The following is a 14,595-nucleotide window of genomic DNA, read 5'->3' as shown; positions in this document are numbered from 1 at the left end:
TTCTGGTCTCCACACAAGAGAAAGGAGGTGGAGGCTGTGGAGATAAACTGTAAAAATGTCTTTAGGTATGTAAACTGACTAAACGTTTCTTTAGGTATGTAAAAAGGAAAAGATTAATGAAGATGAATGTAGGTCCCTTACAGTCAGAGACAGGTGAATTTATATTGGGAAACAAGGAAATGGCAGAACAGTTAAACGAGTGCTTTGATGTCTTCACTAAGGAAGGCACAAACAATCTCCCGGAAATACTAGGGGACCGAGGAACTAGTGGAAAGGAGGAACTGAAGGGAATCCACAATAGTCAGAAAATGGTGTTAGGTAAACTGTTAGGATTGAAGTCAGATAAATCCCCAGGACCTGATGGTCTACATCCAAGAGTACTCAAGGAGGTGGCCCTAGAAATCGGGGATGCATTGGTGATAATTTTTCAATGTTCTATAGACTCTGGATCAGTTGCTGTGGACTGGAGGACAGCCAATGTACCGCCACTTTTAAAGAAAGGAGAGAGAGAGAGAGAGAGAACGGGGAATTATAGACCAGTTAGCCTTACACCACCGGTAGTGGGGAAGATGCTGGAGTCGATTATTAAAGATGTTATAGCAGTGCGTTTGGAAAGCAGTGATGGGATCAGTCAAAGTCAGCATCGATTTATGAAGTGAAATCATGCTTGACTAATCTTGTAGTGGTCTTACCTTCCAATTCCTGCAACCTCTGGCAACCACCTGCAACCTCCGGCAACCACCTTCAACTAGCATTGCAACCAGCTTCGACTAAAAAAATCACCTATTTTTAAAACGGCAACCTATTTTTAGTCACGGCCGGTTTTGAATTTTTTGAAATAATCGCCGGAACATAGAAGAAGCGGAAACCACTTTCGACCATTAGGGAGACTGACAAAAACCTCCGGGAACCGCACGGAAACCTTGGGTGGGGCGCAAAGTCTCCAGAGGTTTCCGTTCAGGTTTCCTAAGTGGGACAGGGGCATTACTTACTTACTTTAATAATTGACTCCAGCATCTTTCCCACCACTGAAGTCAGGCTAACTGGTCTGTAATTCCCCGTTTTCTCTCTCGCTCCTTTCTTGGATAACATTAGCTATCCTCCAATCCACAGGAACTAATCCTGAATCTATTGAACATTGGAAAATGATCACTAATGCGTCCAATATTTCTAGAGCCACCTCCCTGAGGACCCTGGGATGCAGACCATCAGGCCCAGGGGATTTATCATCCTTCAGTCCCATTAGCCTACCCAATACTATTTCTCGCCTAATGAAAATTTATTTCAGTTCCTCTACCCCCTTAGATTCTCTGTCCTCCAGTAAATCTGGGAGAGTGTTTGTGTCTTCCTTAGTGAAGACACAAACAAACGGGCGGTCACGGTGGCACAGGGGTAGAATTGCTGCCTTACAGCAAAATGCAGCGCCAGAGACCCGGGTTCGATCCTGACTATGGATGCTGTCTGTATGGAGTTTGTATGTTCTCCCCGTGATCTGAGTGGGTTTTCTCCGAGATCTTTGGTTTCCTCCCACATTTCAAAGATGTACAGGTTTGTAGGTTAATTGGTTTGATTAATTGGCTTGCTAAAAATGTAAAATTGTCCAAGTTGGCGATATGCAGAGTACTGCCCTGCCGACTACAAAATTCAGCAGGTTCAGAAGGTTCAGAAGGATCAGAAGACAGATCCGAAGTACCTGTTCAACTCTTCTGCCATTTCCTTGTTACCCATAATAATTTCACCTGTGTCTGCCTTCAAGGGACCCACATTTGATCTTGCTACTCTTTTTCCCTTAACATATCTAAAGAAGCTTTTACTGTCTTTCTTTATATTCCTGGCCAGCTTCCCCTCGTACTTCATCTTTTCAGCCCGTATTGCCCGTTTTGTTTCCTTCTGTTGTCCCATGAAAGTTTCCCAATCCTCTTGCTTCTGGCTACTCTTTGCTGTGTTTATCATCTTTTCTTTTAGTTTTATTATATCCCTAACTTCTCTTGTCAGCCACGGTTGCCTCCTACTCCCCTTAGATTCTTTCTTCCCTTTTGGAATAAAAATTGGTTGCGTCTTCTGCCCACACTTGCGGGTCCACATACTCACATACCTCACTCCCCAGATGCTGGCGTAGCTGGGCAACAACTGTCCTCTGGGTCTGATAAAACTTAACAGTACATTGATTAGATAAGTTTTGTTCTTCATATACATTCCGACCTGCCAGATCAATTGCTTTCTTTACCATTGCTCACGAGTCTTTTGCATGCTGGAAAATTCACCTTCCTTGTGATGTGTGGAGCAACTTCTGAAACTCGTTGCCATGTGTCTAGGGGTATTTTAACGTACTCTGCAGCTCCTTCTTGTCCTGTTACCAGTGCCAAAATATTCACATTCCGATTTTTTACGGAGCAATTATTTTGTCTCCCCTTTCAGTTTCTTTGTAGCCTCCCCTTTGCTCCAGTTACATTCCCTTCTCTTTTGTCTTCACGACAAACATTCCCTGCTGTAATGACCTGGCTGACTACAGTAAAAGCAAGCATTCGATTTTATCATTTTGCTGACTTTGAAACGCGCTTTCAGGGAAATATGGGATTGGCTATTATTTCTCCATAGTTCCAGTGACTTTTTTCTTGCAAAATTCTCAGTGGTTATTTTGACTCTATGTTTTACTGTTTTGTCTTGGTACACTACTTCGATTGGCCCAGGGATAGGGTTCTGGCAAACTTGTCCTTTAAATCCAGACAGATTTGCTAATCAGGATTGCGAGAATGCATTAGTCTGAGAGAAGGGTGTTTGTCTTCTCTGCCCCTAATTCTTTGCCAGTTCCCTCTATGCTCTCTTAGATCTCTCTGATCTCTCTTTAATCTCTTTGTCGACCCCCTCATTCATTTCATCCTCGTGTTGGGCACTCCCTACTCCAGACCCAATCCACTGCAGGCGGAGCATTCGTCTGGTCCCAATATTCTATTCCCTCTCCAGTGTTGCCTTGGGGTAATTGGTTCTAGGGGAGGTGGTTCATCAGGGTAACTTGGGTAATCTGGTTCTGGCGCCCTTGTCCATTCTATCAAACCATGCCTTGCCCTTGTCTGAGAACTCCATAAATGTAGATTAGACTTTGGCACCTCCTTCTCTGTCACATATTCAGTTTTTGTCTTAACTACTGGCTGACCCTCTTGTTTTTTTAATATCTTTCCAGTGATACCTCCCTGCACGAGCCATTTGACTAGAACTGTTTTCCGACCAGTCCATGTTGCTTGTTTTAATTGCTTCGGCCACATTAGTTGGCAGACAGTTTAACAATATTGCGCAGTACTGAAGAGAATTTGCCCCATTCCGAAAATTTAGATCTCCTGACTGGTCCATATATAGTTCTGAGAACCTTTCTAAAAACTGATCTGCTCCCTCTCCTTTCTTTGGTCGAACATCCAGAATCCTAGCAATATCTATTGGCCTTTGAAGGGTATTGTCAAGGGCAATTAAATGTGCATCTTCTCTTGCACTATTATTGGGAGATTACATTAGCCAGTGCTTCATGAGTTGGGTGTCCTAAAGTGGTTAGGAGCCTGGTATGCTCTGTAGGAGTTATGATCGGTTGCATTACAGCCACCAAATCTCTCGAGTCCGCGTGATACACATGCATAGTGGTCCGGAGATAATCCACAAAGGAAGCAGGTGATTTCTTTCTGTCAGGTATTTTACTCAGTACTGCCATCATTTCATTAGGTTTCCATGGGGAATATACATCAATGGTTTGGGGATTGTTTGCACCAACTGCACGAGCAGGATCAAAGTCTGGGTTTGGCATCTCCCTCACTGGGAACTGACGATGGGATGGATATTTGTTCTTCCTTCATAATTTTTGCTATGTCTAATGTGTCCCTGAAGATTCTGTTTCACCCTCCAATGTATCCTCATCATTTGGGGGAAGGCGATATTTCTTAAGGGCATATCTTGTCTCTCTAGGTGGTTGTCGTATTCTTCTAGGTTTAGGCTCATAAAATGGTTCTGCTGGTCGTACTTAAAGATAAACACGGGAGCTATTTTCCTTGTTTTGCTCCTTGTCCCATGCGCTACTGGACTATCTGCCGGTGGTGGAGTTGTTGGAACTCTGGGCTGATGCTGCTGTCTGGTGAGTAGGTAGTACTACAGAATCAGCAAGGGGTGTGGGTGGTGCTGTAGGCAAAGGAGGAAGTCTGTGATTCACACAAGGTGTACAAGGTGCTGGATGTGAAGGTGGAATATATGGAGCGCAAGGGGAATAAGGTGGAGGCTGCAAACTTCTTTTAATTCGAATGCTCTCCCAATCTTCTAAATATACTTCATCTTCCCCTTCCAAGCCTAAGCCAACCATCTAGATATCTAGAGGTTTGTTTCCTTCATCGTCTTTTAGGTGTATATTAGAGATGAGGAGAGTTTGGACAAACTTGGATTGCTTTCCCTGGAATGTCGGAGGCTGTGGGGGGACATGATAGAAGTATGTAACATCACAAGACATCAATAGGGTTGGTAGTCAGATTCTTCTTCCCAGGATGGAAATGTCAAATATGAATGGGCATTTATGGTATGATGGAGAAAGTTTAAAGAAGATGTGCAAGGCAGGTTCTAATGTACTGAAAGTCGTAGGTGCCTAGAATGCACAGCCAGAAGAGGTGGTGGAAGCAGATAAGATAACGACACTTAAGAAGCGTGGGATAGGAACCTGAACATGTAGGGAATAGAGGGATGCGAATTATGCAGGCCGATGGGATTAGTTAGATTGGCATAATGGCCAGCACAGACATGATGGGCTGAAGGACCTGTTTATGCACTGTACTGTTCCATATTGTATGTTCCATCTATGTGAGTGGCTTCGATGATAAAGGCAACTTAGCCATAGGGCAAGATGGAGCATAATGCAGGGCAATGAGACTATTCATTTTGGTATGAAGAGTAGTAAAATAATATTTTTCAAGTGGCTAAAATTAATATTTGCATGGAAAATCGAGGTGTTTTGGTGAATGATATTCCTGCAGAGTTATAACTGATATATTTTTGGGGTGCAAGATTCAGGGAATTTTGCTGAGGTTATCAGCCATACCTTGTTTTACACAGAGGATGAGTGAAGTACATAGTAAACATGTTGGTATAGTGCAGGGAGTGTGCCGTGCTACATGCTTCATAAATTAAAGACACAAACCCTAAAATGGCAGTATTGTGATGGCACAAATTGAAAGTTCATAAATTGGGGAATAGCTGTACAGGAGTTTGCTGAGATCATATCTGAAGTACGGTGCACAGTTTTAGTTGTCAGAAATGAGAATGTAATTCATGTTTTAAAACTGATTACAAGAATATTTAGCAAAAGGTGGAGTTGCTTGTAAAGATATCCACCAGATATGTAGCTCCAAGAAGACCAATGCCATAATAAGTATCATGATCTGAAATCTCAAGGTGAGATTTCTAAAAACTTTCACCCTATTTTCAATTGCCTTACCATCTCCGGCCATACTCTTAAGCCTCTTAAATGCCATTATAATATCTGCCTCCATCACTACCACTGGCAGAGCATTCCAGGCACTCATCACCCTCTATGTAAAAAAAAACGATTGACCCGCATATCTTCTTTAAACTTTGTCCCACTTGTCTTAAAGTTATGGTGTCTAGTATTTGATATTTCCATCCTGGGAAATTTTTTAGAATATCTACCCTGTCTAGGTTTAGGTCCCAGCTAAGACCTGTGTGTTACTAACATTCTGAAACATCCAGAGACGCCAGTTCTCTCAGCTTAATGATTTTCATCTTTACCAATATTGTGCTTTTATTTAGATAAAACAGCAACTCAAAATTTAATGTCTGTGAAACCTTCTGACCTGAAGACACTTCTTCACCATATCCTCAGTGGAAAGGAATTTTCAGTTGAAGAAAACAGTTAGTATTTTTTTATTATGTTGCCAAAGTATATGTATGATTACAAAAAAATGAATGTACTCCTCAGTAGTAATAGTCAATGCTCAGCAAAGTGACCTGTCCAAGTATAGTGCCGTTACATTAGCTCTTTCTGAAACAACATGAATATGGAAAGAGAAAATAAGTTGGAGAGGCACAGGAACATCAGGAAGTGAGAAATTGCCTCATAGATGCAGAATGATGTTCTGCTGGAATGGCATGAACCCAATGCCATATGGCCTCCTGCATCGTAATATATGATTAAATAGTGCGCATTACGCGTGCGTGGTGACGTAGGCAGTGACGCGTGGTCACGCGAAACACCCCAGGATTTTGTGATGTACAAAATCTTTGCGTGCCATCTGCGTGATGCACAAATTACGCCTAAGTGGGACAGGTCAAGGAGATATCTGGGCTGTCTTCGAAAGTTGTGACTTCCTGCTGTGCAAATGTACAGGGTGCCAGACAGTACTGAGATCCTCAAAATATGAAGACATTTGATTCCTCCTTTGTGGAAAGATTAATTAAACCACAAGGAAACCATTTGTGCATTTCATATTTATTTCCATTCGGAGCTGGCTTACTTTGTTATTTTTCCTTACAAGAACTGAGCCATCAAATGTCTTCTTATGTTCCCATTCCACATTTACTCCCCTGTAACATTCTCCCTGAAAATCCATCCACTCTCCTGGTTCTCCTGACACCCACCCGCACAATGGCTATTTACAATATCCAATTAACCTAGCAGCCCACGTTTGGGATGAGAAAAAAACTGAGTATCCCCAGGAAGCCATGTGGTCACAGGGGTTGGTTAGTTTTGTCCTTATCCATAACAATGAAAAACATATCTGTGTTCTGATCACAGCCATCAAAATGTTTTTCAGCTGGCATGATTTCCATTTGCTCTGGTTGATTTCCAAAAACTGAATCTGGTCTACCCCACCTCTTGAACTTCTAAATGTGCTGATTTGAACCAGTTGCAATATTTCTGGATCTTTGTCTAAGCCTGCTTTCAGAGCAATTACATTCCTACCCCTGAATTTCCATCCACCCACTGCACATAATGTATTTTACAGTAATTAATTAACCTACCAGTCAACATCCCTTTGAGTAAAGAGAGGAAACAGGAGCAGTAGGGGGAAACGCACATGATCAGAGAAAGAACATGCAAACTCCACACATACAGCACAGTCAGGATTGAACATGGACCACTGGAACTGTGAGGCAGCATCACTACTTGACTGCATATAAACACTGTTGTTTCCAGGGAAGCAGTGAATGCCATAAAATGAGCTACAACCTTCTTGTTGCCTATTCACAGTTGATCAATCTACAAGGACAATGATTTCTATCCATGATGTGGATCACACTGGAGCAACAAAAAGTGAGAGAGCTGGAATTAGTAAACTGAAGGTCGAGATGATGCATGTGAGTAGACTTTATGACTGATATGTCTGTAAATATTTAGAATTGCTATTGAAGAATGCAGCATTGCCCAGTGTGAAAAAGACCAAGCTCAGTTACTCGGTTGTAGTCAAGGTGCACTGCAACATTCTTTAGCACCTTGAAACTAAGAGCCAACATTTAGCCTTGCTGAGAGACTTGCGATCGTGCGATCACATAATGATTCATCATATAACAGCCATGAATTTGGTACATATTTATCGTTGGTACATTCCTCTAAACAAGTATTGAGCTGGACCATTCAGATAATTATTTTTAGTGGCATTATGTCTTATTTATTGACAAGCAAGCAGTCTGGTACTACAAATCTATCTTTATACTCTGATCTTGGATGTGTGTGTGTGTGTATATAATCATACTGCTCAAAAAACCAACGCCCTGACGGTAAAATGTTTACATAGTCCTGTAGAGATTTATCCGGTGAAGTAAAAAAATCGGCTTACCTGAAAATTTCTAGCTTTATTTCTCAAGTTATTTCTGAAAATATTCACAAATCTTTGAAAATAAATGAGATAGGGACATCACAATGGCTCTGCTCCGCTGTATTCCAGGTGCTGTGAATGACTTCACCCACCCACCCACCCTGGTTTTTCGCTGTGTTCCACATGCTGCGAGTGACGTCACCCCTCGACCCCCCCCCCCCCTCCATTTTTTTGCTGTGATCCACGCACTGCGAGTGACGTTACCTCCAGACTCCCGCAAGCCTCCCGGCTCATCTTTTCAGAACATTCGCAACAGTCATTCTCACTTAATGAACCAAATGTGAACGAAGCTTCATGCTGACTTCCACATCTTTAAAGATAAGAGTCTGATTGAACTTTGTTTTTTTGCTTTAAATTTGAAAATTTTAATACATTAACATTGCTTTAAGGACTTCCAAGTTTAGTGATTTTTCCCTGGTTCTAGACATCCCAGAATAGAAAAACGTCAACTCTACAAATGTCCTGTCAATCCTCTTCAGATAAAGAAAGATAAAGAATGCTTTGAACGCTCAACAGAGCAGAATTAACATCTCTCCTGGTTAAGAAGATTCAGGTTTAAGAAGATTCAGGTTAAGAAGACTCAGATTCAGGTTTACTATTGTCACGTGTACTGAGGTACAGTGAAAAGCTTTGTTTTGCATGCTATCTAAACAGATCAGAATACCGTACTTACTGTAGATACAATCTATTGAAATTCAAGTACTATAGATAGAGCAAATGGGAAGGTACAGAATGCAGTATATAGTTTATAGCATTGTAGCAATTTCTCGGACAAAGTTCAATGTCCTTGATGGGATAAAGGTGAATCAAACAATAGCCTAGCTTAAGGAAGGACTGTTCAGAAGCCTAATAATTGAGGGGAAGAGTCCTGAGTCTAGTGTGCACGCCTTCAAACTTCTGTACCTTCTGCTGGATGGGAGAAGAAGGAATGGGACAAGTCTTTGATTATGTTGGCTGTTTTTCCAAGGCAACATGAGGTATAGATGTAGTCAATCAGCCAACATGGTCTATGTGATGGACTGGGCTACATTTACAACTCTCTCAATTTGTTGCGGTTTTGGGCCGAGCTGTTTCCAAACCAGGCTGTGATGCAACCCGACTGTTTGCTTTCCATGGTGCATCAGTACAAGTTTGTAGAAGTCATTCCCTCAGTCTCCTCAGGAAGTAGAGGCATTGATGTGCCTTCTTGGCTGAAACATCAATGTGGTTGGTCCACGACAGATCATGATAATATTAATGCCAAGTAAGTTGAAGCTTTCAACCATTTCCACATCTGCACCATTGATGCTAATGGGAAATATACTCTACTGTGATTCCAGGAATAGCTGACTTCTAGCTCCTGGAGTTTGGAGATGAGTTTAGACGGCATTATACTGTTGAAGGCAGAGCTGCAGTCGACAAGAGTCAAGTGTGTTTTATTGTCATACTAGACCAAGTGGGACCCGTTGCCCCCCCTGATCGGCACTCCCCACTCCCTGCCTGTGGCCAATCACCACGATCGTGGGGCAGCAACCTTGTTACCATTGGCAACGTCCCATTGTGATGTCATTGTGGCAGTCAGCAGCTTGAGAGCCCATTGTGATTGGTGCAGTGTGAGTGACATTGTGACATAATCACTGTGAGAAGGCTGGAAGCTGTCTGTGAGAAAGCAGTTTTGGCTTTTTTTTAAACTTTAATCATGAATAACTTTTGAAATATAGCATGGAATGTTAAGTGAACCTGAGTACGATGTGGAGGGGAGAAATGTGAGTAAGAATATGTAAATATTTCCGTGCTACGGCATACGGTTTTGAGGAAGATACAAATATAACACACACACAAGATGAGACTTTTAATAGTATATACTAGACCGAGTGGAACCCGTGGGTCCCGTCCCCCAACACAGGGGGGCACGGCGTCACAGGGGAGTGCTGGTCCCCGAACGCAATATTCCATCACTCACCCATAGGTCCCAATACTCACCACTCCCTAGAGAGGGAGAGAGGTGGGAGAGGGGGGGGGGGGGGGGTAGAGAGGGAGAGGGGTAGAGAGGGAATGGGGAGGTAGAGGGGGAGGTAGAGAGGGAGGGGGGTAGAGAGGGTGAGGCGGCAGAGAGGGAGGGGGAGGGGGTAGAGAGGGAGAAGGGTAGAGAGGTGGGGGGGAGGGGGTAGAGAGGGAGGGGGAGGTGGCGAGGGGCACAGAGGGAGGGGGTAGAGACCTTACCCCACCTCCCTCATTTCCCTCATCCTCCTCCCTTCCCTCCCATTCCCTGCCCCAGAACCTACTCAGATCATGGCTGGATAGCTTGAGAGTCCATTATGATTGGTGCACTATGAGAGGCAGCCAGCTTGATAGCCCATTGTTACCGCTGGCAACGGTCATTGTTTGAGCGCCCATTGTGATTGGTGCACTGTGAGAGACATTGTGACATCATCACTGGACACTCTCTGAGAAAGCGGTTTTGGCTTTTTTTGAAACTTTAAATCATGAATAACTTTGGAAATATAGGTCGGAATGCGACAGGAAGATGTTTATCGCTTTGACGGGGAAAATGTGAGTAGAATATATGAAAATGGGAAGGCTGTGGCATAGCCTTTGAAAGAAGATAGGAAAAAACAGAGCAGAGTGACATTGCCGGCACAAAGAGTTTTAGTTATATACTAGACCAAGTGCAGACCCGTTGGGTCTGTTTCCCCAACGGCGTTTTGCAGGGGGGAGGGGGGGCTGCGGCATTAAACTCATATTAACCAACCCCCAAACACACAGGTGGGGGGATGGGATGAGGGGAGGGAGGGGAGAGGAGGTGGAGGAAATGGGACAGATTTGGGTGGGAAAGGAGAGCGGGGTCGGGGGTGAGAGAGGGGGATTGGGGAGAGAGATGTGGGGGAGGGGGAGGATGGGGAGGTAGGGGAGGAGGGAGGGAGGGGGAGAGGGGTGGGGGAGAGAGGGGAAAGAGTGGGGAGGGAGAGGGAAGGGGGAGAGGTGGAAGAGTGGGGAGGGAGGTGGAGAGGGGGAGGGGGAGTGATGGAAGAGGGACAGAGGGGTAGGAGGAAGGGGGTGGCGTAGAGAGGGAAGGGCGGTGGGGAAGAGAGGGATGGGTGGGAGAGGGGTGCGGAGAGGGAAACATAGAACCATTGAAATTAAGTGCTGGAGTAGGCCATTCGGACCTTCGAGCCTGCACCACCATTCAATATGATCGTGGCTGATCATCCAACTCAGTATCCTGTACCTGCCTTCTCTCCATACCCCCTGATCCCTTTAGCCACAAAGACCACATCTAACTCCCTCTTAAATACAGCCAATGAACAGGCCTCAACTACCTTCTGTGCCAGTGAATTCCAGAGATTCACCACTCTCTGTGTGAAAAATGTATTTCTCATCTCGGTCCTAAAAGATTTACCCCTTATCCTTAAACTGTGACCCCTTGTTCTGGACTTCCCCAACATCTGGAACAATCTTCCTGCATCTAGCCTGTCCAACCCGTTAAGAATTTTGTAAGTTTCTATAAGATACCCCCTCAATCTTCTAAAATCTAGCGAGTACAAGCCGAGTCTATCCAGTCTTTCTTCATATGAAAGTCCTGACATCCAGGAATCAGTCTGGTGAACCTTCTCTGTACTCCCTCTATGGCAACGATGTATTTGAACATTGGGCATTGTGACATCACACAATGGAACGTTCACCAAGTGCTTGTGCTCCTGCAAAGGCATATGTAAATGAATCCATTCCGATTGGACATCTGTGAGCATAGGGCATTGTGACATCACACGATGGAACGTTCACCAGGGGCTGGGGCTGGTGCTGATTCTATGGGTGAGAAGCCAGTTTATTTTTGAAATATTGGGGGGGGGGGTGAAGGATTTGATTAAAAACGTGCACTTAAACACGACGACCAATGGCAAACCCGTTGGGTCTGATCCCCCAACGCAGCCGTTCCCTACCCGTAGCCCCCACTGTGGGGGGGCGGCATCACACACACTAACCACCCCCACACACAGAGTTGGAAAAGTGTATAAACACCGTTCCCAACCTGTAGCCCTCAGGGGAGACGTGGTCGTCGAAGTCGGGTCCCGGCCGTCTTAAAATAGCGTATCTTGAAGTCGTCGAAGTCGGGTCCGTCTCGGCAACTCGGGGGGGGGGGGGGGGGGGGGGGGGGGGTGGCGGGGCGGCATCACACACACGAAGCATCCCCACACACAGAGCCTTAAAAGTGTAATGCCCCAACGCAGCCGTTGCCTACCCGCAGCCCCCACGGGAGACGTGGTCCTCGAAGTAGAGCAGTTCCCAAAAGGCCGTTTTTAAATAGCGTTGCGTGTGGTTGTGCTGTGGGCGCCAGCAACCGTTATGGTCGCTGGCCAGCAGGAGGCGACAAAATGAGTGGGGGGAGGGGGGGGGGGGGGAGGAGAAGGTACATAAACATAACGAAATGTAATGAGGAGTGGATAGCTGGAAGGGAAAGTGAAATGTCTACCGAAATGGCTGCTTGTATGGGTGAGAAGCCAGTTTTTATTTGAAAAACTGGGGGGGGGGGGGGGGGAGGAGGCATTACACTTTTGCGTTGGGGCATTACACTTTTAAGTGGTGAAAGTTCTGACATAACAGGAATCAGTCTGGTGAACCTTCTCTGTAATCCCTCTCTATGGCAACGATGTCTTTGAGCTTCGGGCATTGTGACATCACACGATGGAACGTTCACCATTGGCTGGGGCTCCTGCATAGGCATATGTAAATGGATCCATTCCGATTGGACGTATGTGAAGATTGGGCATTGTGACATCACACGATGGAACGTTCAGCAGGGGCTGGGGCTGGTGAAGCTTCTGTGGGTGTGAAGCCAGTTTAGTTTTGAAATATTGGGGGAGGGGGGGGGGGGGGTTAGGATTTGATTTAAAACGTACACTTAAACACGTCGAAATGTAATGAGGAACGGATACTTAGAAAGAAAAGTGAAATCTCTACCAAAATGGAAAAGATGTCGGCGATTCAGCGTTCCCCCTTATCCTTAAACTTTGACCCCTTGTTCTGGTCTTCCCCAACATCCGGAACAATCTTCCTGCATCTAGCCTGTCCAACCCCTTAAGAATTTTAAACGTTTCTATAAGATACCCCCTCAATCTTCTAAAATCTAGTGAGTACAAGGCGAGTCTATCCAGTCTTTCTTCATATGAAAGTTCTGACATCCCAGGAATCAGTCTGGTGAACCTTCTCTGTACTCCCTCTCTATGGCAATAATGTATTTGAGCATTGGGCATTGTGACATCACACGATGGAACGTTCACCATGGGCTTGGGCTCCTGCATAGGCATATGTAAATGAATCCATTCCGATTGGACATCTGTGAGCATTGGGCATTGTGACATCACACGATGGAACGTTCAGCAGGGGCTGGTGCTGAAGCTGAATCTATGAGTGAGAAGCCAGTTTAGTTTTGAAATATTTGGGGGGGGGGGAAGGATTTGATTAAAAACGTGTACTTAAACACGACGGAATGTAATGAGGAGCGGATACTTAGAAAGAAAAAGTGAAATCTCTACCGAAATGGAAAAGATGTCGGCGATTCTGCGTCCGGTTTCGGAGTTGCAGGGAATCAATGGAAGAAATGTGGCCGGAAGCCAGGCCGGAAGCCGTACATGTAAATGGATCCGTTCCGATTGGACGTCTGCGAGCCTCGGGCATCGCGATTGGACGTCTGCGAGCATCGGGCATTGTGACATCGCACGGCGGGAACGAATCGAAAGGCAGGCAGGCAGCCGGACGGAGTTCCGTTTTGGAATCTGGGGCGAGAGTTTTATATAATAATAGATAGGTAGAAGATACTTGACCAAGTGCAGATGCCCCTGCCTCCTTCAGTACTGGGCTTTAAAAAAAATTCCAATTGCACTTCCCCTGCCTGCTGCAGCAGTTCTAATTGCAATACCAATTCCCCCCCTCCCCCCCCCCCCGTTGAAATATCCCAAATTTCAGAGTGAAAAGTTCAGAGTGTTCCTGTATTACATTGAAAGGTGTTGGAAGCTGGCTGGAAGGAATTTAACAGTAATAAATCTTGTTAAAGTTGGCATTTTTTAAGCTTTAATCATCAATAACTCCTGCTGCGGTTACCGTTGGCAACGTCCCATTGTGATGTAATTGTGGCACTCGGCAGCTTGAGAGCCTATTGTGATTGGTGCACTGTGGAAAAAGGCAGTCTGTGAGAAGCATTTTTGGGCTTTTTTAAAAAGCTTTAATCGTGAATAACTTGTGAAATATAGGATTAAATCTTAAGTGAACCCGGATGGATGGATACCGGAACACAGTCAGTCAATGAGAAGTGTCGTCTATAAACAACAGCCTGATGTATGTCTTTTTATTGTCCAAATGGTCCAGTGCACAGTGAACAGCCAGTGAGATTGCATCCTCCATTGACATATTATGGTGGTAGGCAAACTGTAATGGGTCGAGGTTCTTGTTGAGGTTGGCTGTGATATGCGCCATAACCAACCTCTCAAAGCACTTCATCACCACGGACGTTAGTGCCACTGGTCGACAGTCGTTGAGGCACGTCATCTTTGGCACTGGTATTATTGATGCCCTCAAAGCAGGTGGGAACCTCAGACCTCAATAATGAGAGGTTGAAAATCTTCGCAAAAAATCTAGCCAGTTGGTCTGCACAGGTTTTGAGAACACGACCAGGTATACCAACAGGACCAGATGCCTTCCGAGGGTTCACCCCTCTAAAGGATCTTCTGACGTCGGCCTCTGTGACTGTGACTGTAATACCATC

The 14,595-nt window shown here is 44.9% G+C and overlaps 1 protein-coding gene across 5 annotated transcripts in view; it reads left to right on the top strand.

The window, feature by feature from the left end:
- Positions 1–14,595, top strand: part of phka1 (phosphorylase kinase regulatory subunit alpha 1) — a 121,118-nt gene that overhangs the window by 87,759 nt on the left and 18,764 nt on the right. For all 5 annotated transcript variants that reach the window (XM_033030432.1, XM_033030430.1, XM_033030429.1 and 2 more), the window contains 2 exons: positions 5,791–5,892; positions 7,232–7,338. In XM_033030432.1, the coding sequence (XP_032886323.1) occupies positions 5,791–5,892; positions 7,232–7,338 (209 nt within the window). The remainder of the gene's footprint in view (positions 1–5,790; positions 5,893–7,231; positions 7,339–14,595) is intronic.

This window comes from Amblyraja radiata, chromosome 12 (genome assembly GCF_010909765.2).
Source record: "Amblyraja radiata isolate CabotCenter1 chromosome 12, sAmbRad1.1.pri, whole genome shotgun sequence".
NCBI lineage: Eukaryota > Metazoa > Chordata > Chondrichthyes > Rajiformes > Rajidae > Amblyraja > Amblyraja radiata.
The sequence above is the reverse complement of the archived record's forward strand: the minus strand, read 5'-3'. Positions and strand labels throughout refer to the sequence as shown.